The sequence below is a fragment of the Falco cherrug genome, chromosome 1, assembly GCF_023634085.1.
Source record: "Falco cherrug isolate bFalChe1 chromosome 1, bFalChe1.pri, whole genome shotgun sequence".
NCBI classification, from domain to species: Eukaryota; Metazoa; Chordata; class Aves; order Falconiformes; family Falconidae; genus Falco; species Falco cherrug.
In genome coordinates, this window is record NC_073697.1 from 90,648,218 (window position 1) to 90,675,179 (window position 26,962).

The 26,962-nt window shown below is 48.2% G+C and overlaps 3 protein-coding genes and 2 non-coding genes across 10 annotated transcripts in view; 4 read left to right on the top strand and 1 right to left on the bottom strand.

Moving 5' to 3' along the window:
* The first annotated feature begins 279 nt into the window (after nucleotides 1-279).
* On the top strand, nucleotides 280-2,293 carry PLA2G1B (phospholipase A2 group IB). The gene is made up of 4 exons (XM_005445340.3): nucleotides 280-370; nucleotides 446-605; nucleotides 1,340-1,467; nucleotides 2,101-2,293. Exons 1-4 carry the CDS (start codon nucleotides 337-339, stop codon nucleotides 2,220-2,222), a joined length of 444 nt encoding a protein of 147 aa, XP_005445397.1. The 5' UTR covers nucleotides 280-336; the 3' UTR covers nucleotides 2,223-2,293.
* Nucleotides 2,294-9,793: 7,500 nt separating this feature from the next.
* On the bottom strand, nucleotides 9,794-22,233 carry SIRT4 (sirtuin 4). Of its 5 annotated transcripts, none has more exons than XM_055706280.1 (6): nucleotides 21,980-22,233; nucleotides 18,948-18,992; nucleotides 15,796-16,236; nucleotides 14,823-15,117; nucleotides 13,472-13,674; nucleotides 9,794-9,927 (listed from the first exon to the last, which is right to left on the bottom strand). In XM_055706280.1, exons 1-5 carry the CDS (start codon nucleotides 22,216-22,218, stop codon nucleotides 13,510-13,512), a joined length of 1,185 nt encoding a protein of 394 aa, XP_055562255.1. In that variant the 5' UTR covers nucleotides 22,219-22,233; the 3' UTR covers nucleotides 9,794-9,927; nucleotides 13,472-13,509. The 5 variants fall into 5 exon arrangements, with proteins under 5 accessions (XP_055562255.1, XP_055562251.1, XP_055562262.1 ...); XM_055706276.1 differs by lacking the exon at nucleotides 9,794-9,927 and adding an exon at nucleotides 12,258-13,030; XM_055706287.1 differs by lacking the exon at nucleotides 9,794-9,927 and adding an exon at nucleotides 12,258-13,207.
* Nucleotides 21,069-21,209, top strand: LOC114017570 (U4 spliceosomal RNA). The gene has a single exon (XR_003562708.1). It is a non-coding gene; the product is annotated as a U4 spliceosomal RNA (small nuclear RNA).
* LOC114017569 (U4 spliceosomal RNA) lies at nucleotides 21,688-21,828 on the top strand. Its single transcript, XR_003562707.1, has one exon. It is a non-coding gene; the product is annotated as a U4 spliceosomal RNA (small nuclear RNA).
* Nucleotides 22,029-26,962, top strand: part of PXN (paxillin) — a 51,903-nt gene continuing 46,969 nt past the window's right edge. Inside the window, exons 1-2 of one of the 2 annotated variants that reach the window (XM_055706243.1) lie at nucleotides 22,029-22,115; nucleotides 23,247-23,362. In XM_055706243.1, coding sequence (XP_055562218.1) covers nucleotides 23,275-23,362 — 88 coding nt within the window. In that variant the 5' untranslated portion in view covers nucleotides 22,029-22,115; nucleotides 23,247-23,274. Of the gene's footprint in view, nucleotides 22,116-23,246; nucleotides 23,363-26,398; nucleotides 26,508-26,962 lie in introns of those variants that run through there. The other variant, XM_055706251.1, reaches the window with a different exon arrangement.

A 26,962-nucleotide genomic window follows, 5' to 3' on the forward strand; every position in this document is an offset into this window, starting at 1 on the left:
AATTTCCAACATAACTATCACACTGCTATTATTTTTCTGTAGAGAGCCCTTAAAGATGTCCAGATCTTTCAGGCTGACTTCTAACAGTAACATTAAAAGAATTTAACAGGAAAAATCTAGAGAGCAAATATTTGCCTCCCTGACTTTCATAGATTTAACTCCAATGGCCTTCAACCTGTCGTGTCACAAACTGCTGCCCACAGGCTCTGATGGAAGAAGTCTGCATTTAGTAACATAAATACTGGGTTGTTTATCTCATACCCATGTCAAGGTGAGCTTGTCATATAAAGAGCCCTGTGTTTTCTTTAGCGCCAGTGTCTGTCAAGTCCTCCGAGAATGAAGTCCCTGGCTCTGCTTTTCCTGCTGTCTGGTGTGTAGGTGGCAACCACCCTCCGCCCCGACTGGTAACACCATGCCTAAGACTAACCTTTGTGTCTCTCCTCAGTGGGTGCAGCCAGCGCTGCTCTCTCACCTCGGGCAGTGTGGGAGCTTCGCAGCATGATCAAATGCGCCATGCCGGACAGCCATCCTGTGCTGGAATTTGCTGACTACGGCTGCTACTGCGGCTTGGGAGGCAGCGGGACTCCAGTGGATGAGCTTGACAGGTTTATAAAACTGTGCTTTTACAAAACTCTTTCCTTGCTTGTGCTTTCATGGTCCTGCATACCAGCTTCCTCAGCTGGCCCTGCCTATAAATGGTCACAAAACTCTCTGGCTGCTGTGAATGAAGCTTTTTCTCAAAGACTGATCCAAGGAAGAAAGGATGTGTAGTATCACACCTTGATTCCTCATTAGTAAAATAAAATATAATCCAAACAACTGTTTTCTCTTCTGTGGTAGCTACACTGCACTAATTCCAGCATTCTTTTTTTTGCAGCAGTGCCTTGCCAGCAGCCAGGACGTAGCTCTGCACACACTGCCCAGCACACACCTATCAGCATGTGCAGGGCTGAGCTGCAAAATGCTAAGTGGCTTGGGCAGTTCAGAGATCACACAGGTCTGATAGCAAAGACACGGTGAATTGTGTCAGCTGTTAGCTCATCCATTACCGGGCACTGACAGGGCACATAGGGTAAATGCTGGCTTTTGCTTTCCCTGTGCCTAATAGACAACTGTGAAGATGCTCCAGTAACTACACATGTACCAGACACCCCTGGACGATTAGCTGGCAGAACTGTGTCCCTTTGAGGTCCTTCATGCCTGACCTCTTATCACTGTGTATCTTTTTTTGTTGTTGTTCAGTGCCTTGTCAAAGCAATACTAGTGTATTGATGTGTCTTACAGGTCAGCCAAGTTTGCATTTCTGGTACTTTCTGACCTTTTCCTCCTTGTTTCTCAGGTGCTGTCAAGCACATGATCACTGCTACTCGGAGGCAAAGAAACTGAAGTCATGCAAATTCCTCTGGGATAACCCCTACACAAAGCTGTACCATTACAGCTGCACCGATGGAAATATTACGTGTAGCAGTACGTCCACTTCCACATCACTCCGCTTCAAATGTTACTCGAGTGTCTGTTCTGAAGGAACAGGGCCGTGTTACACTCCATGCATCTGTGGCAGGAAAGTGCAGTGCAAGTCACTGCCAGGGAGGGTGGCTGTTAGAAACGGGGCACCTCACACAGTCACTGGAGTGAATATTCACCATATAGCAGACAATTTAAAGTTTATGAAGATACATGGTATTGCAATACATAGGGAAGCCTGTCCCCTCTTCAGGGGACCGAGCCCCTTTGGTACTTTCCTGGGAGTCCAAACTTTAATGGCAGTATTTAAGAGATCAGCATGCCAACTAGGAAGCATTACACAGCTTCTGGCAGACATCTGTAACGTAACGGTGGAGCTTCTATAGGGCTCTGGAATGGAGGTAAATAGCAGATAGGCTGGCAAACAGAACTGCAGGGAAGGAAGGAAGGAGCGAGGTGGCTGGGCCAGAGCACACGGCTTTGGGACCAGAGGGTTAGCAGGGAGAAGCACATACACCCTGAAAACGATGGCAGTAGTGAAATGGCTATGCCCTGGCACCACACATGCCTGCCTGCATCACTGCAATGCCTGGTGATGGAGCTGCGGAGTCTGACCACTGCTGCTCTCTCCTCCAGGCAAGAACAGCGAGTGCGCAATGTTCGTCTGCAACTGCGACCGCACTGCTGCCATGTGCTTCGCCAAGGCACCCTACAATCCCCAGCACAGCCGGCTGGACACCAAGAAATACTGCAACTAGTCCTCCTCCATTGCCCCTCAGGGCGGCAATGGACCAGCGGCGGCCTGTCACTAATACACGCCTTGCAACGACCTCCCGGCTCCCGCCTGCTCCTTGCGCCGCGCTGAGGGGACGGCGGGTGGGCTCCGCGCTCAGGGGACTGCTCCGCGCTGAGGGAACGGCGGGCGGCCGCTGCCGTGGGGGTAACAGCGGGCGATCTCCGCGCTGAGGGGACGGCAGCGGGGCGTCGCCGGGGGGAAATGGCGGGCGGGCTCCCTGCTGAGGGGACGGCAGTCAGTCGGGCGCGCGTCGTGGGGGGGAGGCCCCGCCCTCTCCGCCAGTGGCCCACTGCGGCGCGTGCGGCGCTGCCGCACTCTTTGATTGGCCCTTAGAAGTGGCGAGGGCGGGAGCGGGGAACGCGCCCGGGTGGCGCGGGCGCGAGGCCCGGCGGCAGGTGCGCCCCGCCCAGCAGCTCCGTCGCGTCCCGCCCTTCAGCCGCCCACGGCGTGAGGGAGGCGATGCGGCTGCTCGCTCCCGGCTCTCCTCAGAGCGGCTATCCGCCGTCCTTTGCCCTTCGGGTAAGCGTGTAGAGCAGGCAGTGCCCTCCTCGGGCTGGCCCTGCGATGGCTAGTGCAGCTGCCTCTCTTATTGGCGCATATTCCTCGGGGCATGGCTGCGTGAGAGGGTTGAGCCGTTTGTCTGGCTGCTCGCTGCTCTGAGAGACCATATGTGCTTATCGTGGAGAGGGCTTCCCCTGCCTAGCACCAATCCTGGTTAGGGGCTCTAGGGCGAGAGGTAATGTTGGCCTGGAAGCCAGGGGAGGGCAGGGAGCTCCTCTTGAGGGATGGTATCTGGCCCAGTTTCCTTGTTCTATGAGGTCCTGCGCCAAAACTTCCACACAGAGTTGGTGCTGTTGTGCTACAGGGGCAGTTTTACTGGCAGAGGCTTCGCAGGAGAGTGTTGGTGAGCTCCTGTGGCAGGGGGCTGCTGATGCCCCTGTTTGCTGACAGGGCAGGAGGGAGGCCCTGGTTCATCACAAGAAAACAGCTCTCTTGCCTCCATCAGTCAGATGAGAGCGTACAGCCTGCCTTGTCATCTTTGTTCAGGTACAGAATGGGGATATGTTTGATGATGGGTATCCCCTCAGTATCTCATTTTGCAAGCTGGTTTCCTTAGAGGACTTTGAGGAGCAGTCTTTGTCCTACACTCAACAATGCCTGTATGAACTGTACTCAGACATGGAACTGGGCCCAAGGGTCTGCGAGAGCATTTTAAGAAACCAGAAATGGCGAAGGAAGAAGCTGGCTTGATACCTTATTTGAAGGTACTTGCAATGCCTTTCTAGTGAAGGTCACTGGATCTTTGAGGATTTAGGATGATAATGAGATAGGATGGTGAACTGTGTTTTGTTCTATTAAAAAAAAAAAAAAAAAGTGTGGGTCTCAGCTGAATACTCTATGTTAAGGCAGATTGAGTCCTGGTTTTGTACCAGTATTTGTTGCTTAGTTTTCCTCAGGTGTTTGTGTACATGAATTTTCTGGAAACCCTGAGCTCTTAGGATCCTCCACAGAAATCCTGAGGATCCTGGATGCACTCCTGTCACATGGCAAAGATGAATCATTCCTAGGGCTGGAAGTGTAAGATGAGGTCTTCTGTCCTCGCATGCTAGCTTTGATTCTGAAATTACTGTTTGTAGAGCAGTAAAGGTTCTAAGTAACTATTACTGCAATCCTTTTGGAGTCATAAATGATAAATCCTGTTGTAAAGAAAAACGTAAAATAGCATCGCTGTCTAGAAGAAACAATGTACTTTTGAGCTGTATCATCATAAGCAGGGAAGAGAACTGGGGTGCAGTCGGAAGCGTTTCAGAAACTGTTGGTAAAAATTTTCCCTATACTTCGCTTTCTCCTTCACTCTAGATTTGAGGTGAGTAGTATATCTACTCCTGGCATCCAGCATCTGGGGCATGCTAGCATTGCTTAGATATATTCAATGGATAGATGAAGGCACCAATTAATTCACTATCTGTCTGCCTCCATACAGACTTTTACAAGCCTGAACTGATGTTTGGTCCCTTGATCATGCTGCTCATTTATATGCTATTTTGGCCGTGCAAAAGACCTAACAGTAAATTTAAACAGCCCCCTGAGCAAGCCCATACATAGGGAATCTTCCCACATAATGTAAAGTGGCAGGCCCTAATAAATGGCACAGGTGGGGAGGCTGAAGGGATTGTGTAAAGTTGCTCCTTAGGGCTTTGAGGAACGTGGTAAGAGTAAGAGCAGGCCAGTGATTGCTTGAACTGACTTACTGCTGCCTTATGGGGAATGCAAAGAGTAGGTGAAGATCTGCTGTGCTGGTCTATATTTCTGTTCCAAGGCCAGAAACAGTACACCTGAAATAGAAGGTATCCCTGTGCTCAGCAAGCACGGGAGCTCTGAAGCCTTAACACAACACTGCAGCCATTGCAGCTGGTGTGTGAGATGCTGGAGGGAGGGTGGCTCTGTGGGCTTACATTACAGAAATGAAGTCTCAGCATCTTATCTTCCTCTTCTTTATTGTTTTCTAGGCCAAGATTTTTCAGGCTCTGCAGGGAGAACCGAATTACTCTAACTATATGGGCATTGCAGAGATGAAAGAGAAAGTACTCCAGCTGAGACAAGACATGCAGAGCATACAACTGTGCTTGTGGTAATGACCATGTTTCAGTTGCTATTTGGGCCTGGAGACCACTACTACACGCTTGTACTGTTGCTCTTTCTCTCAGGCTCAGCTTTACTTCTTCTCTGCCACTGTCTAGTTAGTGGCGCAGAAAGGAAAAACTGCAGAATGTGGTAATTTGGTGTCCTTACTTAGTGGGAAGGGAGAGAACAGGGGGCTGCACACAGAATTGCAGGTATCATCTGTATTTGGAACAGTAGTTTTAAACCCCAGCTGACTTGACTCTGCCTTTCACCTTCCTAAAGCAGTTTTGCTCCTGATCATTCAGGAAAGATCTCGGGGAGAATAATGATACTGTTTATTTGCCATCTATTTCATGCTTTTTCTCAGTAGACCTCAGAATACCCTACAAAAAGGCATGGGCCACCATATTATGTCTATTACATTGTGGGAAACTGATCAATCCAAAAGTCACACTGTGACATTCAGAAAGCCACTTTGCCTCTCTGCATCTAAGGACTGAGAATTTGCTCTGGTCTCATCCTTCCAAGCCCAGTACCCTGTCCCTTAGGCAACACTACCCAAGTTTTCCTCTTTCCTTTGAATCCGCTGTGCGCCTCTTGGCTGTCCTGTTGCCTCTGGGGCTGGCTGCCCCAGAAAAAAACCCCCAGACATAAAGAATATGCATCTTTTGGAGCAGAAATGTCTGTTAGAATAGATGGGGGAACATCTCTGAGTAATTAATGTCCAGTATTTTGAAAGCACCTTTTACTGCCAGTGTTTCACAAACAAGCTATAGAAAACAATACAGCCAGTGAAGGGTATTGCAAACCCTTCCCAAAAATGATACTTTGACTCGCTTTTCAGAGAGCGAACTTAACTGCTGTTGAGGTCAGTATTAAAACTCCTTTAAGTGAGGAGAGGAATTAAGGTCCGTATTTGATATTTGCTCCTCTGGCTCCAAGCTGAATGCCTGATTTTTGGTTTCCAGTATGATTTCCAAATCCATATCTGGATTTTGGTATGCCAGCTGCCGCAGAGCTGCTTTTTCCTGCTTTTCTCTGTGGAGTGTTGATGATCTGTCCCCACTCCCTTAGCTAGTCCAGGAGTGTGTCATTGGCCTGCAGCTTCTTGGACAGCACCTGCATGCCCAAATGTGAGGAACTGTACTACTGATGCTGCATGTACAGCACCAAAAATCTCTAGCTCACCAAGCTGTATTTTGGGAATAGCCAACTCTGCTGGGCCTGGAGAAGGCTGTGATGTGCAGAAATCCTGCAAAGCCAGTGACTCTGCTGTCAAGTGAAATAATCAGCTGTTAAAGAGTGTCCCATGAAGTTTGCCATGTGTTGGGTCTGTGTGCCTGGGCCTGCTGCTGGTGGGATGCTAAGGTTGTTGCTGTTGGCAGAGGAATGGGGACCCATATATGTCTCTTGGGTCACCCTCTCTTACCCTATTTTATTGTAGAGAGCGGTCCTTGGAAAGACTGGGGTGGTATGGAGATCTGAACAAGGCTTAGAATACTTTTTTCATGGTGATTTTGAGAGACCAGTGACTTTTTGTTGAGGACTGGAACACAAGATTCTCTCTGACATTTTCAGTGACTTTCTGGCCTGTGTTAGACTGCTCATGTCTAGTAAGACACACCTGGCAGAACTTGCTCCCAGAGCCAGACACTGTTTTGCCACCTAGAGAGAGAAAAGAGCAGGTTCAATACAAATACGGTGTTTCTGCTGTGGCTGTACAGCAGTTACTTGGCAGTACAGAGGTAAGTATGCAATTTATGCCAGCTTAATAGATGGGAGAAGTGTTTTTAAGATAATGTGAAGAGAAGTGAATATAGGTGGAGAGTGTTAGAAGTGAGGGAGCAGAGGTGATGGCTTGCAATGGTGTATGCAAGGTCTTGAACGTGACTTCCTAGATGTGAGTGAGGGCTTGCTGACTAAATGCTTAGATGCTCAGCTGTCTGTGCCCCATTGAGCTGAACTGCATACTTGTGTTTAGAAAGAACCTAAATGGTCAGTTGGTTTAATTGCTCTGTCATGCTTCCTTACCTCCTTGAACTGCTGTTGTCCCTTGGTAGTGAGGGTGAGGTGAACGTGTAGGCTATTTATTCCCTGTGCTTTTAGTCTGTGGCTAGCACATGCTTACCTCACACCCTATCTGTATGGGAGGTGAGTAAAAGGCTGCTAAGAGGAACTTCTGCTCCCTTCTCCAATACACCAAGCAGTAATGCTACTGCAGGGACCCCTAGGACAACTACTGCTAACTCCATTTCTTCTGCATCCTAATAGTATATGGCATAAAACGGGGGCAAAGCCTTCCCTGTCCTTTATGGGTAGCTATACCTCCTTCCCTATGAAGTGGTTGAGATGATTCATCTGCTAAATGCCGCGTGCAAGCACTGTCTTGTTTTTGTAACTGCCAAGTAGTGGTATTGTGGGTTTGGTAACAGCCTAAGAGTATTTAGTGGACTGCTTCAGCAGAGGGTTATGTGTAATAGGACAAGCTGGATAAGGAAAGGCCCTGCAGCGTTACCGGATTCTGGTATTGGAGACTGCTGGTGGGAGGAGTGGTTCAGCCCGCACCTTTCTGAAATGCCCCTCCTGCCTTGCTTGCTGCTCCCAAATGGTTTTTGTCATGGGGGCTGCCTGTGTGAATTGCTGAAGGAGCTCGGGGAAAAGAAAAGGTGGCTGGCGTTCTGTGGTCTTTTTTTTTTAAAAAAAATACTATCTCAGCTCAACTGTTTTGCTGCTGGATACAGTATTGTATGTCCCTCTTTTTATCACCACCTGAGCAGAAACCAATTGCTGCCAGGCAAGTGCTGCAACTTCCTCTTTGATCAGCTCTTTACAGCTCCAGATTTCCCTCTGACTGAAAGGGCCAATCACCATAAATCTGGCAGAGCTTTAGGAATTGTCTTCAACCCTTTTGGCTGTGTGCAACTCAGTAAATGGAGGTTATTATTCCCCTTCATGTGAAGCTGTGAAAATGCATCAAGAAGCCTTTGCTTCTTGTCTCCACTCCAGTGCTGTTTTCCCCAAGCAACTAAGGGAGTCGTTTTAGTGAGAGGGCAGCCTTTATCCCACTTGTGTGATAGCCTCAGTTTCCTGAGGATCCTCTAGCTTTCCTTACCTGCAGGCACAGCTTCTTTATTGTAGAAGTAGGTGCACAGAAATGAGGAGGCTCACTGCAGCCATGGCCAGTTCTGTGCACACAGGAGTCAATTGTTAAACCCAGTTAAGTTCTGTCATGCAAAGTGCTGAACAGAGGAGGGTATAATCTGATTTTTGTCATATGTCGTCTGCTTGAGTGAAAAGTCAAGCATTGCTGCTCTCCCAGCAGCAGCAGTTTGTGTCAGACTATGAACTCTGGGGCACAGATTGACTTGTTGCAGATATTCAGTCTTTAGAATTACAGAGTTCAGTTGGATTTTTTTCTCCTTGGCCCTTGCTAATGTGAAGATGTGGAATCACACTGTAAATGTGGATGCAGCATGTGCCTAAATCTTTCAATGAGTTTTTTTTCTTTTTTTTTTTTTCCAAGAGTATTCTGATAAAGGAATAGCAGAATGTCCCAGAAATCCTCTTGTATTAGCAAAAAGGCACACCATTTCTTATTTGCATATGCTGAAGCTGCATATGTGGTCTGGGTCTCAGCAAGGGCAAGTTGCGCTTAGGTCATTCACTCAAAACTACTTGCCTGTAATGTGTAAGAGTCACAGCTGTATAGCATTAGTCCCTCTAACACAAAATGCTTTTTCCTCCCTGCTCCTTTATTTTTAGCCTTAGTAATTGTTACCTGTTTGCCTAATTGTCCTGTCAGGGTGAGCAGGTATGAATTTCTTACTGTCTGTGTCCCCTGCATGGTTTCCTGTATCTGTCAGGACTTGGGAGTACATAGGTGATAGAGCACTTAGCTGCGCAGCCCCTGTTGGGGACCCTTGCAGTTAGAAAAGCTCAAAGAAACAGTAAGATAGGAGGAAAAAGATTAATGGGCTCCTTTGTGGTGGTATTCCAAATGCATCATCCACTTCTGTTTTTAAGGCTCCAGCCAAACAAATCAAAGCTGTTTAACAGCCCATCTACCGGAATTTCCTGTCCCTACAGAAAGAAAGCATCAGCCAGGAGGAATCTGGCATCCAAAAGATATTTTTGCAGTATCTATCAGTGATGAAAATGGCCAGACCAGTAGGACTGGAGAAGCAAAGTCCTCTATTGTGAATTTATTCTCTCACCACTATTCTCTCATCTGTAATCTAAACCCACAGTTGCTAAGGCCAGATTCAGATCTCAAAACCCCCACACTGAGACACCATAGAGAATGGCTGGGTATAGTGATAAGAAGCTCTGACTTCAGGCATTTGGCTGAGACCCTCCTCATTCCTTTCTGATTGACTCTAGACAGCCTTCTAGGACTGTTGCTTTCAATTGTTTACCTGGGGTTGTCCTAAGACAGGTTATGTGAGAGGAAGACTCCATCTGTCCTGCCCAAGCCCCAGGTTTTGAATGAATAGACTGAGGAAACCAGTAAGTTGGCACTGGTTTGAAATATTTTTTTACTTCTCCCCCCCCTCCTCACAGCTGCAAAGACTGGGAAAGGACAACATCCAAGGACAACAGGGGAAGAAACACTCTAGAAAGCAGATTTAGCTGCCTTCATTCCAGGGTTCCTGTGGCTCCCAAGTTCACCATGTCCAGGGTCTTTGTCCTTTTCCAGAAGTCATGAATAAGCAGGTCTGTCAGTAGGAGCAATCTGACTACAAGATGTGGGAGGCTGCTCTTAGACCATACCCACCAGGCACAAGTCCTTCAGGCCATCTGCAGTCTGTACTGCCCTCACTGGAGCACAGTATGTGAAATATCTTTCTCCGGCTGCAGGAGTCAGTTACAAAGTTTGCTCTGAGAATTTGCCCAGAAACAAAGACAAGATTTGCCAGATAGGAAGAAGTTTTTATTTGCTTCGGGTAACTCCAACCCCACTTTCAGAGAAGCAGCAGAAAAATCCATTATGAGTCACTCAGCTCCTCTATCCAAACCTCAGGAGCTTGTCCTGGTAGGAACAGCTGTAAGAAAAAGGAAAGAGCATAAGCTATTGATTCAGCTAATTTCATGGTAAAGTATTTCCTTGTGCTGGTGTCTGATGTGTACTTTTGCCAACCCACAGGTGGACAGAGCTATGATTTCAAGCCCTGATCTAAAATATTGGTGATCTAACAACAGTGAGCCAGAAAAGGCAGAAGAGGATTGAATCATATGGAGGATAAGGCTGGCTTAAAGCAGACAAGATAGGTAGAAAGGATTGTGTTTCCTTCCGGGTGATGGGGGAAGAGAACACTGCTCCAGCTCTGTAACACTTTCCATTAGTTTCAGCTAGTAACACAAAGATTACCATCCTTTTGTTTAGTCTTCTAGGAACAATATTTCTCCCCCTTTTAAAGGCCTCCTCCCTTGTGAATTCTGCATAGGCCGAGAGAATAAAGCTGAACACTAGGTCAGTTCTTTTACTGGGTTTGTTGGTTTCCCACAGCATGGCTACTTCACATCCTATAGCACTCAACCCTGGAGGCTTCTGTAACTCCCTCCAGGCTGGTAAGTACATCAGTAAGCTGAGAACACAAACTTCTTAGGATAGATCTTTGCTAGCTATCTGCAATGACATAGTTATTTTCTGGTAGCTGTTATCTCTCTGCATTGCATCTTCCCACACAGGTAGTCCCCAAGGAGTGACAGGAAGGTGTCAGTCAGCATCAAAGCGATGTAGATCTGGCTTTTTGTGTAGGAACTTCAGGCTTTCTCTGGCATTTTTCTATTGAGTGAACTTATTTCTCAATGGTGTCTTGGGGAACTTGTTAAGAGGTGAAGTGCTCTGATCCTGCTCTAAAAGTAGTCAATTCTAGTAGTGCTGGATCAGCTTAGCAGAACCAAAAAAAAAGGAACTCCTTCATCTCAGCCTCATATACTTGTATATATGCTTATTAACCTATAGTAATAAACTATGCACAGGAAATTTACTGTAATGTTAATTTACTGTAAGTCATTCTCCTAATGACTTAAAAGTATATAGTATAATCAGCAGAGGGTCAGGGTAACATGACTTAGTGATGCTGAAGAGACACCCCGACTCCTTTCCCACAGGCTCAGCTGCTGAAATGGAGAAAAGGCAGGGACAGATGTGGAAGGTTTAGTTACCTGTCATGTTGCTAATGCCAAGTCCTCACTGGAAACGTTTTATTGGTTTAGACTTCTTGGTAATGCTCCCACACCTCCTCAAAATGCTGGCTCTACTGGCACTAAACCTGCAGCCTTCATTTTTAATACACCTATGTCATGCAAGTTTCAAAGTGGTGCAGAAGATGACATGGATAGTGAGAAACCCAGCCCTAGTTCCTCTGCTAAGGAGGCATAAACTTCTCTTCCTACATGGAAAAGCCTATGCAAATAAACACTCTGTGCAAGCTCCCTGGCTGTGTGTGGAGACTGCTATGCCTTAGCAATGATTTCTACAAAAGCTGTGGTTAGCAGGACCGCTGTACTGTGCTAAAGATGGAGTGACACTTGTGAGCTTTCTTCACTACTGAACAGCAGATACCTAACTCAATGGAAAGTGGCATCTCCATTAAATGAGAGCAGAATGCAGGTAGTGGTCCTGAACTTATCCTGCTTGGCTTCTAACTGAAGCCATCTCTCCTCTGACCCATAATAGCCAAATCTTGAAATGTGTTCATTATCTTTATTTTCTCTACCTTCTGCAGAAATTGGGTGCCTAAGAATCCCTTAGATTCTGTGCTTTCTTTGCTCCTGCCTGGCATGGATTTGAATCAACAGCAAAGGAAAAAAGAACTTAGCATCATATGGTCAGTTGTCCTTGCTTTGCTACTTGACCTTTTAGCAGATGACTGGCATCCCTGCTTCCAACTGCTTGTTGCAGTTCTTGTCAAAATATAAATACAGGACATGTTATGTGAAGAGTAGGACCTGGGGCATTTGAAAGACCCCAACAATTAATCTCCTTCAGAGCCAGAAGGGGAGTGGTAGATTCCTGCAGAAGGTCGGGTTGAAAATTTAAGTGTTTTAGTCTGGGCAAGATTCTGTCTTTTATTCCATAAATGGTTTAATATGGCTTACATCACTACCCTAAGGATCAACAAAAAATGGTTACCTCATAGTGATGGATCTCCTGTTAGGAGTGTGGAAAATTACATCTATTAATAGCTTGAGATTACCTCCTGAGGGAGACCTATTGTACAGATTTAATTGTATTTCTCTCTTAATTCATCAGCTGTTAGTAATTGCATCCTGCATTTTTGCAATAGAAAAAATGAATTTAAACTGGCTATCGAGACTGTACTTAAATAAATCATAGGAGGGAGAGGAAATTACAATGCAAATAGTATCAATCTTGTAAACAATTTTAATTCACTACTTAGCTATTCATTAATTAAATAACATCTTCAAAAATGCATTCTGGAAAATGTAGCAGCCCACAATGAAAGCAGTGCTGGTCAGATTAGCTTGAAGCAACTCCTCTGGCATCTCAATAATATATAATTTTTAAAGGGTTCAGATAGTAAGCAGTTTAGCTTGTCAGCTGACAGTTGAGAGAAATGCTGACTTCTCCTCCTTGCTGGAAGTAGTCAGCCTTGTAGTCTGTGCTTTCAAATAATCTCTTACAAGAGCAGTATTCTTGTTCAGCTACTATTTTGAACCATTTTTTTTTTAAATGACAACTGCAGTTCCTCTTGCCTCCTTTTCCTCTTCGCATGCTCTACAGCTGCCAGCTAGTGGTACTGAATCCTCAAGCAGATACTGTGGTTTTCCACATCGCCCCCTGTGCTATAGCCTCAAGTCACTCAGTCAAAATCCCTGTCCCTCACTCTGCTCTGGGGACAATTATAAGAAAGGTATTTTGTTCTCAGATATGGTAGTCTGATTATCCTGTCCCAGTGAATGAAAAGGCACTGTTTACAATGGCAAAGTAAGGCAGAAAAGTACTTTTTTCATCATCATCATCATCCTGTTTAAGTGGAGATACAGTTTCAATGGAGCAAACTGCTCAGGTTGACATGTGCGAGGCTTGCTGCCCTCTCCTGGTGTCATCAGGGGCCACGCACTGGATCTCACAGCTGCCTCTTAGATTGAGGTTTTCCCCTGCTGAGATGATGAATCCTGCACGAATGGAGGGAAGAAAGAAGCTGCTTTATAGGTGGAGTTGATTATTTTAAACAGGAGTGTTTTGATTAGGATTAGCTGGATCAGTTCAACCAGGCACAGCTTTTGAATTGTCAGTTGCGAAGGCCGTGTTGATCAGGTTCTCTGAATCCGCAGATGATACTCTGTAGTTTTCTGAGTGACAAACAGATGGGAATTCAACACTGCTGAGTCTTCTGGCTACTCTTGCCCAGTTTTCTGGGAGTGTTAGCACTTAGTATGCTTTTTGTTTATGATCATGGGAAACAGTATCATGGCCCATGTGAACAGATGAAAATTTACAGCCATATTTTAGTGCACACTGTGGGGACATATTTTTAATCAGCACATCTCAGCCTCAGCTTTTGATGGGAACCCATCTTCTTACCCTGTAAGGTGACTGACCAGGGAGGTACTCACCTTGTAGAAATAATTTTACTCCTGATAGCTACAGAAGCTCAGCTTGTTGTGTCATCTACAACAATCAAAGGCAGCAGCTCTCCACAGCGGGAATTGAGTTTTAAGGATGCAAAGTGATCTAACCTCGTAGGCCCAATGTTAAGGATCGCAATTGGCAGCTGCTTCTCCCGGGCAGCGAGAGCAAACCTGTAGCCAGAGTATACCTGCAGGAATACCAGAAGACAAAATTACTGGTAGCTTAGGCAAAAGAAGAGCTACAGAAAGGAGTAAGGAAATTTAAAATAGTTGCTGTTGAGAGTTGGAAAAGGGGCCATACGTACGTGCTGTGTTAGGCAACTGCACTGAATTCAGGTAGGAAATGTCTTAATTCAGAAGTGCACAGAGAAGAACAACTTTTAACCTCTGTCAGTGAAGGATTTGCAGGTTCATAGAAATTGAAACTTCATAGTACATTGAAGGGAAATGTCCTTGTCTTTTAGTAAATCTCTGCAGCAGTTTTTATTAGTTATCATAGGTACTTAAATGCTTCTACTTTGATGGTTCTCACATGGCCCAGCTTAGGTAGTACAAGAATGAACCTAAGGCATTTCAATCATTCCTGTACAAAGGATTATAAGCTTAAGAAGTGCAAGCCTAAGGAATTTGTCTCCAGTATCCTGAAGCCAAGGCAATCAGGCAGCTCTGTTTTTATCTCATTCTGGGAGGAATTAGAGTAGTGTTTTTTTAATGTAACAGACTTGTTCCTGGAAAAAAATTATCTTATACAAACTATATTACAAAAACTTCCACAGGTTAAACAACTGGGGTTTCTAAACTACCTTACCTTATAGATAAGCAGCTAATGGAGAAAACACATGGTGATACAAAGGACAATCCTAAGCAGCAAGCAGAGATATTTCTGCTCTCTTATTGAAAATTTTATTCGGAATCAAGAGGTCCTAAAATCTGGTATTTCAGTGTGCCACGAGGCCTAGAAAGCTGCCAAAGGCTAAACAGTCAAGCAGCAAAATGTTGGGTGGTGATCTCTGCAGGACTGAATTGTATTAGGTGTCTTGGCTTTATGGGAATTGTGAACCTACAACATACTGATGGAGGAGGCAGCAGAGAGAGGTCTGAATGGAGTTATTTATAGCAGCATGAACTAGACTGGCAATAGTGACAGGGAAGCCAAAACAGGCCAGGCTAACCATGAAGCCAGATTCCAACCACAGTAAAAATAAAATACAAAGCAGCTCTGGAGGGGCTGTTCTTATCCACAAGCAATTAGTAGTCCTAAACTGTGGGACCAAGGATTGTTGCAGGCAGAGTAGCACAGAAATAGGAATACAGTATGGCAGGAAGACCTATTTACCTGCATAGAGGATCCTGCCACCAGCATGGAGTCTGATTCCGCCAGGCGTTCGTGCACAAAACTCACTTTTTCCCGGCTCACTGTGTCTCCAAAGAATGTCACATCGGGCTTCAGGATTCCCCCACATTTACTGCAGGCTGGGACTTGGAAATTACACACCTGCTCATCCGTCAAGAAGACATCCCCATCTGGAGCCACACCAAATGCTTCAGCTTTCCAGGTAGGATTTAGAGCTTCAAAGTGCTCCTGAAGCTCGGAGCGCAAGATTTGGTCACCACAGGCCAGGCAGAAAACCCTGAAATTGAGAGCAAAGTCTTAATGGAGAGTTTCATGTCAGCTGATCTGGAGACTGTAACTGGTTCCTTAGAAGGCCTGGAAGTCTGTCATCATTATGCACATTTATTTACCAAACCGTACAGGTCAAGAAGCTGTCTTTCTACCTCTGATTGTTGCTTTGTAGGAATCTTATAGAGGAAGTGCTTTGAACCCTACCGTGCATCCCCTCTCACAGTTCAGGCTGTGCTTTTTCTTCTGTAAACTTTGGGCGATCACAGCTAGGCTGTGGCCCTTCTCCAGTCTACTCATCCTGTGCATTTCTAGCACTAATCCGCTCTGATTAGCCCTGGGTGATCTTGCATCCTTGGGATCCCCTTGTCCTCTTCACTAAGAGGACATTTGCTGTAGCAAGGAATGGGGAAATTCTGACTGATGCAGGCTCAAGAGAAATCATCCAAATAATGCTCCAAAAAAAAAAAAAGGAGTGGTGTTCCAGGTTTCTTAAATACTGTGCTGTGAATAGCACTCTTTCTGTGATCTTTTTCTCCACCACAGTGCAACACCACCTTTGAGCATGTCATCTCCAGGAACTGACATTTTGCCTCCTTTCTCAGCAGCCAACACTGCACCTGCTTGTCAGTCAGCCTGAACAAGAGACCAGAGGATTAACCATTTTCCTTCTGCCAACAGAGAGTACCTGTGTGTGCAGCCGTGCAATTCTGTCATGCGCTGGCTCCCAGCTTTGGTGTGAAGAGCATCCACATTCTGGGTCACCAGCCAGTGCAGCTTCCCCAGCTTTTCCCAGTTTCTTAGTACCAGGTGTGCTGTGTTCGGCTGATGGGAGGAGAACTGGGGCCAGCCCACAAAGTTTCTTGCCCAGTACCGCTGCCGGGCACTAGCACTACGGATGAACTCAGCATGCTGGATGGGCCGTCTGTCTGTCCTGGCGTAGAGTCCGACACCCTCAGAGCGGTAATCTGGGATCCCAGATTCAGTTGAGATTCCAGCTCCAGTCATTACAAACAGCCTCTTGGAGTTAGAAACAAAGTGCTGCAGCTCTTCTACTTCCACAGGATCTGGGGGAAGACAGGCTGGCACAAAAGCCAAGTTTGGAGAGGTTCTGGATACAGACTGGGACCTGCAATGATGGAATCTGATGGCTCTGCAAACTCCAGACAACTTCCTAGCAGAGAACATGTTCAGCTGAAAGCCAAGAACAGAACACACAGCACATTAAAGAAAGCAAAGAGCATGTCCTTAATCCCATTTTCTTGGGATTCTCTGGAAAATTATGCCAATAATTATTTGTTGCTCTGTTTTAAGTAAAGAAACACAAATAATTTTGGAAATGTTAACTAAAGCCCACAGTCTGAAGACAGCATTTGTATGTCCTTTGACAGACAGCAACACTGAGGACTGCTCAAGGTACAAGGACAAAGTTGGCACCCCTGACTTGTAGGATTCCTTCTTTCTGTCCCAGTGTGTAGCACCGCTGCCTAAAAGGACTTGTAAAGAGCCCAGAAAGACCAGAGCATGCAAAGTCTTTCCCAGATATATGCAACAGGGTAGAGAATAAATGGCAGGAGGGCCAAGCACCCCGCCCCAGAGGCACTGTTTGGTTGGTTGCTCCTCAGAAGGGACTCTTGCTCTGCTTTCTTCAACATTCTGCCTGCTCCAAATCAGTCCTTTCTATTTACCTCATCCTTTGCATGTGTTGTGGGGAACGAAAAACAACCTTGAAATGTTGCTTTATCAGGACAAAGGCCTTGACTGGAGTTACTCCTGTTGTGGTGTTTGGTTGTTGTGTTGGTTTTTTTTTAAATAAAGGCCTGGTGCAGAACAGGCCTTGTAATGGGACTGCAGATGATTAGGACACTGCCTAAATGCCTCTGGCACATCCTCCTTTGTGGGTGCCACCACCTCATAGTCAGTGGAGAGGCAGAGGGGTACTGCTTTGCTTCTCACTTAGAGAGAAGGGATCACCCAGATGTGTGGGGTCCAGAAACAGCTGCCTGGCAGGTAGGAATGGAAGGGATATCCTGCTTTAAGGGAGGAACGGCATGCCCTGTTGGAGGCAGGTGGCAGGATGGCTTTGCTGACAAGCGGCCTGGAATTGTGCACGGGACCTGTTGTGACAGGAGCGGATTGGTTTGGACCTTAATTTTGTTTGGTTTTTCTAGTAGTCTGCAGTTTTCTTTTCTCCATTTCACTATTTTTGTGGGCCTTTCTATGGGTTTTGCATATAAAGTACAAAACATTTTGAAAGAAACTGTACTGAGAATTAACTGTCTGCTATTTCTTCCTCCCACCATCTCACTTAGCAAAGGGGTTTGTATGAGATCTATGTATGAGATGAGAGGAGGAATGACTTTAATTACTGGTAAAAGGGGGTGATCTCTAAAAAGTGGTTGCAACAGGCCCCAGATAGTCTGGTATTTAGAGTTCACTTGGTAGTGTGGGACACCTGCATGCAGCTTCATGCCCACTCACACTTCTGCCCTCACCATTACAAATTAATAGGAGGACACCTAAGGGACTGGGTCTCCCTGGGAGAGTCCTCAGCCTGCTGGAGCAGATCCTGTTCAGGTGTTAGAGGCAGTGGTTTGAAGGAGGGCTCTGCGCAGCCTGTTAGCTGTCAGATGGTTAAAGCACATGGGCAGTTTCGTAAATGCTGCCTACAGGAAACTTGCCGTGTCTGTGAGATCTGTGGTGGCTCTGAGAAAATCAGAGGTATGTAAGTGGTGAGCTTATGTGTCTAAAAGGCTGGCACCCAAGTAATTTTGATGGCCTGTGCTTCACTGCCTGGATGGTTTTAAAATTCCTGCTGTGTCTGAATTGCTTTGCCTCAAGTCCCCAGTCCCCCTCAAGTAACATTTCTTACGGTAAATAGAGCAATATTTAAATAGATCTGAAATTTGGGTGTTCAGCTGTTAAGTATCGTCATTCTAGATTGATGCTAGTGCCGAAGAGTAGATTTGTCTCAGTTAATCTCCAGTCCTCAAGCCTTTGTGTCACAGTCAGTTGAATTACAGGGAAGATTGGACTTCTGCCATAGTCTGAATTACTTTTTAAATCTAAGCAGTGATTCTGTTTGCAATGATTTTTGCCTTGTTTTACTGTTTAGCAGGAGTTGTGTTGGGCATTCCCTCAGAAGAGGCTTAACTTTCCAAATGAATTAATACGAAGGGACAAAGTCTATCAATAAATTGTAATTTGCTTTGAGACTAACTTCTGTCATGATGCTCCCCAAAGGCTGTTAAGCCAGTTTGACAGTATTTAAATTGCTTTCACTGATGAAATTTTTCTGTTCCTGTCCCTTATGATCAAATGATCTCTCAGAAGGAAATGTTTTGAGGGAATGACATGGAGATATACTATGGGTTGGCCCACAAGGGAGAAAAGGCAATGGTAGGCCCAGCAGCAAAAGTAACAGGTATGTTTGAGAGGTGCTGTGAAGCATCGAAGTAGGACAGTGTAGAAGAGAAACTTAGAAAGGACGGAGTATTTCCTGTGAAATGCAAAACTGCTTTTGAAATGAAACTGCTCAGATTAAAAAAATAGCAACTACTGCACATAATAAATGAAACTCTTCATATGTACCTATCGAAATCTGAGGTTACAGTTTGGTTTTAACATGCATGAAAAATGCTCCACAGAGAGATCAGACAAGTTCAAGGGAGAAGATAAACAGATTTCTACAAATGGTTACAGGCCAGAAATCCAGAGGGACACCCACGTCATCCGGGTCTCTTTTGCTGTAATAATGACGGTGTGTGTGGGGGGTAACAGCCGAACCGAACACGTCTAATGAAATAAGAGCGATACGGTGAATAACGCCTGAAAGCTTACCTTGCATAATGCTGCCGGGCCGGACCGCGGCAGGGAAGGGCAGACCTGCCGGAAGAGGAGTTTTCTGGGAAATGTAGTTCTCGAAGAAATTAAGCCCTAAGCACGAAGACTACAATTCCCATGCTTCAGAGGAAAAAACCCGCGAGTTCCTAACACCTGATAAAGTTAATCTGAAAACGCCAGGAGCTGTATAGCTGCCCTCAAGGAAACATACAATAAATTCAGATTTGATTTGATACAAAGGCAAGTAATGGCTTTGACAAATGCCTTGTAAATACTTGTCCTTCTAAAAGGTGCATTTCCTTTTCACTTGATACTAACAGGTTTTAGGCTTAAAATGTGACTAAACAAATAACGGAACAAAAATCCCCTGAGGGCTGTTAAAGACATCTCTTCTAGCTCAGGAATTCCCTGAGATGTAAATTGTTGGAGGCTATGAGAGCATGCTGGGCTGATAGATTTACTGTTTTTTGGCACTCTTCTTTTGGCCCCAGGAGAGATGGGCCTATCTGGCAGTCCTGATGTTCATGGTTGATGGATGGGATGATCCAAAAAAGTTTTTGGTGATAGATGTAGAAAGAGCCTGTGGCAACAAGGATGGACAAATAATGAAAATCTGGTCCATTGTCCTGCAGTTAGTGGGGCCGGACAAGACCCAAGAGGTTGGCATGGGACAAGTGATCTCCGCTCAGCTTTCAGAGGAGGTGTGGATGAACAATGAGAGGGCAGTTGTTTCTTTGATCTGGCTGGACCTCTGCCAGGGCACAGTCAGACACCCTAAGCCACTTCAGGATTAAATTCTGAGCCACCAAAGGGCTCATAGCAGTTGCACAGTTCACCACCACGTTCCTGGGCTCAGCCTAGGGCTTGGCTTGCCTTGCCCTTTACGGCTTTGCAGGAGGTGGGTATCTGCTGGCCTGGGGAGCTGGCTCAGTGGAACCTGACAGCTGGCAGAAGGGAGCAGGGAGGGCCGGGACCACCTCTCCACCGAAATGAGCTGTTGGATCAGCGCAGCCCCATCACTGCAGAACTGCACCAGTTGCTTCCACTCCTCAGCGCCCCTTTAGTGGGAGGGATTTCTTCCAATGTTTCCCAGTTGATCCTGCAGATCCTCCTTCCTAAGCAGGCAGGAGTGGCTACTTGTGGTGACCCCTTTGAGTCCTCGTGTGGCCCACGGTGCTGTGCATGTGCTGTTGGTCCATGCCAGAGCTGACACAACGCAGCTAGTTTTTAACCACAGGGCTGTGCTGACCTGCCTGCTGCCTGCCCTGTGCCCCCTGGCAGGAACCGATCACGCCTGTCTGCTCAGTGCAGGTTTCGGTCTCAATAATCACATCATAAGCTGTACAAATTGCCTGGCAACAAGGGGTTTGGGCTTTTTGTTTCAAAGGAGCCTTATTTTTCTGAAGAGCAAATAAATAGGAAGAAGTCCAGACTGCTGCATGGTAGCAGCCAGCTACTAGGTGCTCACCTATTGTACACAGAATGGGCTCTTTCTGGTAATTTGGACTGCTTTGCAAATGCAGTCTCCAAATAGCTCTTGCTAATTAGTTCAAAACATTGCAGGAGGTTTAAATCTATTTTTCTTGCCTCTTACAGTTATTTCAAAGCCCAGACGAGCCCGAGCCTGTATATAGCACTGTGTAATTTTGCCATCGCGAGGGAGAAGCGCAGCGCATCCCACTTGCCCGGTGCCAACCCTGCGGGGCCGTGGGCCACGACCCTTTGTCAGTTCTGTGAGTCTAAACGGCCGTCAGGCTGTTACCGTTTAAAAATCTTAAAGGTGTTTTCCAGTCGCTGGGTGCAGCCTTTGCCGTGGTGCCACCGGGGCCCAGGAGCCCCCGATCCGCCGCGTACGCTCCGCCCCCCCCGCCAGGGGCAGCACCTCCCTGGCGCTCATTTCCATAGCGCCCTCCCGGCACCCCCCGCGTGGCGCGGCGGCCGCGCTGCCCGGCCTCCCCCCGCCGTTATCCCCCGCCCCGGCCCCGCCGGTAGCGCGGCGGGGGCGCGCGGGGGGCGCGGCGGCGCGGGCCGGAGGGGGCGCGTGGGGGCGCGACTGCGCGCTCTGACCGCGGCGGCGGGGCGGCGGCGGGGGGGGTCGGCAGGGCGCAGACAGCTACCAGCTTTGCGCAGTGGCAGTATCGTAGCCGATGAGGTTAATCCGAGGCGCGATTATTGCTAATTGAAAACTTTTCCCAATACCCCGCCATGACGACTTGAAATATAGTCGGCATCGGCAATTTTTGAGGGCCTCTCCGGAGGCTGCTTTCCTATGGTTAAAGACAGATTCGCGGAGGACGGGGCTGCTTGGGTCGCTGGGGCTGGCGCTTCCCGGGCTTGGGTCGCTGGTGCTGGGTGGGATACGTGGGGAACGATTCGGCTGGCCTAGGGCTCACCGCCTGCTGGGTCTGCTCGGGGCTGGCAGTGGTGCGCCGCCCCCCGCAGGCTGGGGTGCCTCGAGATGGGGCTAACGGTACGCTGAGCCGGTGGGCAACCGGCTGCCCGCACTGACGGCACGCCTACTTTGCATATTCCTTCCCAGCAAGCTTCGCGGCGGCCCGGCGCGCTGAACGGAGGGGAAAATCGGGGGGCTTCGCTCCGGCGGCTCGCGGGGGGCACGGCGGCGGGCGGGGAGCGCTGCCGGCGGAAGCGCGGGGGGGACCGCGGGCGGGGAGGGGACTCGCCGGGAGCGGGGCGGCGGCCCCGGCCTGAGGGGCGGCGGTGGCGGCGGCGTGGGGTCAGCTTTGCGCAGTGGCAGTATCGTAGCCAATGAGGTTAATCCGAGGCGCGATTATTGCTAATTGAAAACTTTTCCCAATACCCCGCCATGACGACTTGAAATATAGTCGGCATTGGCAATTTTTGACAGTCTCTACGGAGACTGAATTTAGAGGTTAAAAAGAGAAATGAACAATGGGTCCTGAGAACTGCCATAATCTGCAGTCGGGGTCACTGTGTGGGTGCAGCGGTTTCTCCTCGGCGCCAGTGCCTGGCAAAGACGGGATTTGATACATGGAGGGTTCGGTCCTTACCTTGTTCTATCACAGCTGCTGAAGGGGGAATAATCGGTCCGTGAAAATGGAAGCGCAGGGACTGGCGGGCTGGAGAAGCGTTTGTCGTGTAGCTCTTGCTGAAGAGGATCCTTTGAAGCACGTGACCTCTCAGAAGGTAGCTGAGGCAGCGAGGACAGGGCTGGCCTTTCTGAACGAAGTGGGGGGCAATGAAAGTCTGAATTGTGCTTGACTGGCTCCAGAAGTGCTCCAAAACCCATTAGGGAACAGCTTTCAGTGCACAGTACATAATCTCCATTTTGTGTGGATTTGTTAATGTATATCCATTGGCATTACTTGCTTTAAAAAAAAAAAAAAAAAAAAAAGATCCTTACTGTCAAAGAAATCACAAACCTTGACTCTGGAAAAAGCAGCTGCTAAGTTTAGTGTAAAATCCTATTATATAAGTAAACCCCATCCCTTTCTAATTTGCAGCTGTTGTCTTAATACCTAAGCAGACTCCGTGGAGGGAGACTAATGACCATTGCACACCAGCTCCCTGGGCTGAACCTCTGCTGGAAGCAGCTGCCCTCTGTCACTTTGTGTGAATTAGATGTAGCTTTTATACTGCTGATGGGTTACTCTCATATTCTCTGTATGGTCATGTGCACTGTGCAGATGCTCCTACATGGCTGGTTAAGACCCTGAGCTAGGCAGCTGTTTTAAACCGCCACTAGGCAGAATAGAAAACGTAGTAGTGAACATTAATGTTCTCTCTTTATCAGGCTTATTTGTAACATTCAGCTCTGCTGGGGTATCATGCGCAACAGTGACCAGAGAGTGACAGAGAAACCTCATGGATTTTGTTTGTCCCCCCATTTGTACTTCATTGCTAGCAATATCAGTTTGAAATCAAAATCTGAAGCACAGGAATGGAGTTACCCTTTGGCAGAATAAGCCATGCTAATAAATACCGAAGGCATATGTAGTTTACAGTGAGTAATACACTTCACGTAATTGTTTGGCTCATATAAACTGTGTTGATAAGTATTGGTTTTATCACTTGATTGGTTCTCATCTCTTTTGCCAAAACTGTCTGTGATAATACATATACTGGTGTGGTGCTTTCATTCTGCATTGTGAAGTCATGTCCTACATCTTACGCCAGAAACCAAGTCATTCGTTTTACTGTAATAGATCCTTTAAACGAGTGTGAAGTTGGGCCTTGAATGGGGAAGTTGCATGCTGAGATTTACTGCCATTGCCTTCAGCCTAAAGCTCTGCCTGAATTTTTGTTTTATGCATTAAGCCAAAGAAAGAACTGCACCCCCTGCGTGATGTCCGTGTGGCAGAGCACGGAGGACACACTGCAGCGAAGTCATCGTCATTACTCTGCAGTTTCAAGTCACTCTGCAAAGTGCATAGGTAAGCTCTAAACATGCCTTACAAGTCAGAGTAGCTTCATATCTGTTCTTCTCTGACAGAGATGGTCTGCTGTAAATAATGGTGCTTTTCACAGGAGGTATTACAAAATGAGCTTGGGTTGCTCATCTGTTTGGCAGCCAGTCTGAGATTACAGCCCTGAAGGGGACAGGTAGACAGACACTTCATGCATCCATACTCTGGCTTTCAAGTGTGTGGAGATCAGTGGGTTAAGCCACCCTTCTGTGGAGCTGGTCTGTAACTGGTAAATAATGCTTTGACAAGAGGGAAGGATGCCTTGAGCAATGCCCTGAACACTTGGGTTGTGTAGAGCCAGGAAGTCCTGAAGTCCAACGTTGGGTTGATATTGATTCACTGTCTGACTTGATTTCCAGCTCCCAGCCCTATTTCCTATCTGCAAATGGGGGCAATAACTTCTTGTCACACCTTCTGCGAATGATAAGGATAAGTTGAGTCATATGACTAAGATATAGTCTTACTTATAGGGCATGATACAAGAGGAAGCTGCGTGCATTTCTGTGATGCACTACCACCTGCCTTCATTCCCTAGTGCTTCCCATCTGGCACCAGTTATGAGGGGTGTAGGTGCTGTCAGTGTCACTTTCCCCTCAGCCCTGTCAGCAGCCTCTGGGCGAGCGCTGGGTATGCTGCTCTGGTGGGAGTTTGCTGGAGGTGGCCATCACTGGAGAAGTGCAGCTGCTTCTCCTGGCAGCTGCATAAGGATGACGCTAGAGCAGCAAGCAGGTTTCTGTGAATCAGTGAGAGTTTCAGAGGCAGAGAGCAGGTAGATGATGAGAAAACAGGAGTTCCAGGGTGTTAGGAAGGACAGGAGAGGGTGAACTTTGGGGTGAGTTTAGCTTGAGCCCACACCACTGAGCAGTTGTCTTAGCATCCTGGGTTTTAATCTGCTCCTACTCCTTAGGCTATCATGGGAAGGTTAGGGACTGACAATTTTAAGTAAGAAATGCTAGTGTGTGAAGAAGAATTCAGTTATGAACAGCACCTGGCAATGAGGAGTGCAATGGGAGTAACGTTGGTTTTAAAAGCCATATTACTAGAGGACAAGTATCACTCGTGACAGCCCAGCCTTTCCACCTCACTGATCCTTTCACAGCAGCGTTGAAGCCATAGGCAAAGCTTTAGTGGCAATGACTTGGTTTTGTTTTTGGTTTTTTACACTGAGCAGTATGGACACAACCTATTTCTTGTGGGTGCAACCCTAATTGGTGCTATGACATGTTAATTTCAGTTCTGAGACAGACTAGAAACTGCTTTCTTGATTTGCAGTCACTTCCAGACTCCCAAAGGACAACACAGGAAGCTGAAGATAAAAATTGCATACCAGACTACAACATGAACAGAGCACAGTGGTCACATTATTTATATGTAGGTTAAAATATAACTCAAGTCAAGACAGATGCCAGCCCTGTGTTGTTAGAAGAAACATACAGATCCCAGGAAAGCATGTGTTCCTGATGATGTTAGGTCCCCTATGCTGCCAGTAAATGCTAGTGGTTTTGTTGCTCCGCCTGGGGGGACACATCCTGAAACCATAGTTGTACAGCCAAGGATAGGTTTTGAGAAAATGTAACAGTCCTTTCAAACAATGTTTTATATTCTGCTCAGGGACCAGCGAGAGGGGTGTCAGGTGAGATCCTGCTGGTGAAGCATGCGGTAAAAGCCTTTGCTTATATTTGTATCATACTTAGATCTAGGTAAGGATGTCATTTTCTGAGAAGTCCTGTATTTGAAGTAAAACCTGGAATGAATTTCCTGGAGGCTGTCGATTATTCTCAAGCATTGGCTGAGACTACAGAGGGGATATTTCCCTGCCCCCCTAGTGATAGTTCTCGTTATAGTGTGTTTTAACACAGGAAATAATGATGTCTATTGAACTGTGCTAGCTGGGGAAACTGGGTGTGTTTGTGCCTAGAGAGCGAAAAATAAAGCATCAGAGATTGCTAGCAGGTGACCTCATATTCTCTGGTTTTATGAAAATGCAATCCTGTAATCTCGGCTTGACAACAGGACATGCGCCATTCAGCTTTGAGAACATTCTCTGGCTCTGTAGTAATTTTGTAAGGAAAACTGCTACAAGAGTCATGTTTCCTGGATCCTGAGCTGTTCCCACACTGATAGTTTTTGGTGTATCTCTCATCAGATTAGGAGCTGGACGCTTGGGCTGAGCAACTGTTTTTACTGCCATGTCGACTTGGCCGGAGCGCAGTGGTAAACTCTAGCTCTGATGAGGGTGGAGCTGCTCTGTGGTTTGGGCAAGGCTGAGGAGAACTTTGCTGTGCTGGAGCATGATTTGGTAGTGGTTTGAAAGGAAAGGCAAGTGGGAAATAGTGGTTCAAGATGCACTATCACATGATAAAGCCAGCAGGGCTGTTACGGGGTTTTAAATGCAGCGAATAAGGGGTTGGTGACTTTCCTGTATGGTGGCAACTGCTTGTGGAAAAGCGTTTGGGAGAGGTGTCACCTGCCCAAGCTTCCCTGTGGGCTGGGTAAATCACCTGGGGCTGACAAGTGTCGGTGCATTCGAGGGCTTTTGGGGCACAGAGCTGCAGCGCGCAGGGCTCCTCCCAGGCAGCAGCACCCCAGCGCTGCGGGGCGGGAATGCATCGCTGCCCTCGGGGGGACGTTCCCCCGGGGCGTCCTGCTCCTCCACTGCAGGGGACGGGGATTTGGGTTTGTGTTCCGGGTCGGGCACGGGCGGCCTCGGCCATGCACGGAGCCGTAGGCCGGTGCCTTGGCGGGGTGGGCTCTGCCCCGGGGCCGGAGCCCCCGCAGGGCAGGGGTCCGCAGCCAGGCTCCGGGGCGCCGCAGCCCCCGCCCGGCATTCCCAGGGCGCCGTTCCACCCCGGCGACCCCGGCACCGGAGCTCGGGACGGCGGCCGGGAAGCCGGGTCCCCTTCGCCTGGGGCCGGCGCGGCGGTTCCCGCTGCCGCCGGCAGGGGGCAGCGGCGGGCGGGTGCGGCGCGGCGGGGGCGCGCGCGGGCCGCGGGGCCGCGCGGGGGCGGGCCGGGAAAGTTGCGAGGCGCTGAGGCGGGCGGCGGCGGCAGCGGGCACGGCGGCGGAGCGGGCGGCGGCGGCACCGGGCACGGCGGCACCATGGACGACTTGGGTGAGTTCCGAGCGGCTCGTACTCCCCGCGGCGGGGGACGCCGCCCCTCCGCGCCCCCGAGCAGCCCCCGGGGGAGCCGCGGCCCCCGCCCGGCCACGCTGCGCCCCTCAGCGCCGCCGGCGGCTCCGCGCCGTTGGGGCTCGGGCCGGGCCTGCCGGCGCCCGGGGACGTGTCGGCCCGTCCAGGCCCTCCCGCCTCGCCGCGCCGCCGCCCGCCCCCAGGCCCCTCGGCTGAGATGCCCGCGGGCCGCCTCCACCCCCCCGCCCCCCCGCCCGCGCGCAGGGCCGGGCCGTCGGTCTTCGTCCTGGCTCTGCCCCGGCCGGGAAAGGTGCCCTTCGGCCCCGTAGCCCGGCAGCAGCGTGCAGTGTGGCCGGGGCTCGGCAGACACCTCCTCCCCTGCCGGTGCCGCAGCCTCTCCAGCCTGTTCTTGGGCGAGATCTGTAACTTCGCATGGC

What these genes read in the sequence shown, in the direction of transcription:
- PLA2G1B (XM_005445340.3), top strand. Translation starts at nt 337, where the DNA reads ATGAAGTCCCTGGCTCTGCTTTTCCTGCTGTCTG. An exon ending in TCTGCTTTTCCTGCTGTCTG is followed by an intron (nt 371 to 445) that starts GTGTGTAGGTGG and finishes GTCTCTCCTCAG; the next exon opens with TGGGTGCAGCCAGCGCTGCT. An exon ending in TGGAAATATTACGTGTAGCA is followed by an intron (nt 1,468 to 2,100) that starts GTACGTCCACTT and finishes TCTCTCCTCCAG; the next exon opens with GCAAGAACAGCGAGTGCGCA.
- SIRT4 (XM_055706280.1), bottom strand. Translation starts at nt 22,218, where the DNA reads ATGGGTTTTGGAGCACTTCTGGAGCCAGTCAAGCACAATTCAGACTTT. An exon ending in AGCAGCTGTGATAGAACAAG is followed by an intron (nt 18,993 to 21,979) that starts GTAAGGACCGAA and finishes CTCTTCCGGCAG; the next exon opens with GTCTGCCCTTCCCTGCCGCG. An exon ending in TTGCACGGCTGCACACACAG is followed by an intron (nt 15,118 to 15,795) that starts GTACTCTCTGTT and finishes TCTCAATTTCAG; the next exon opens with GGTTTTCTGCCTGGCCTGTG.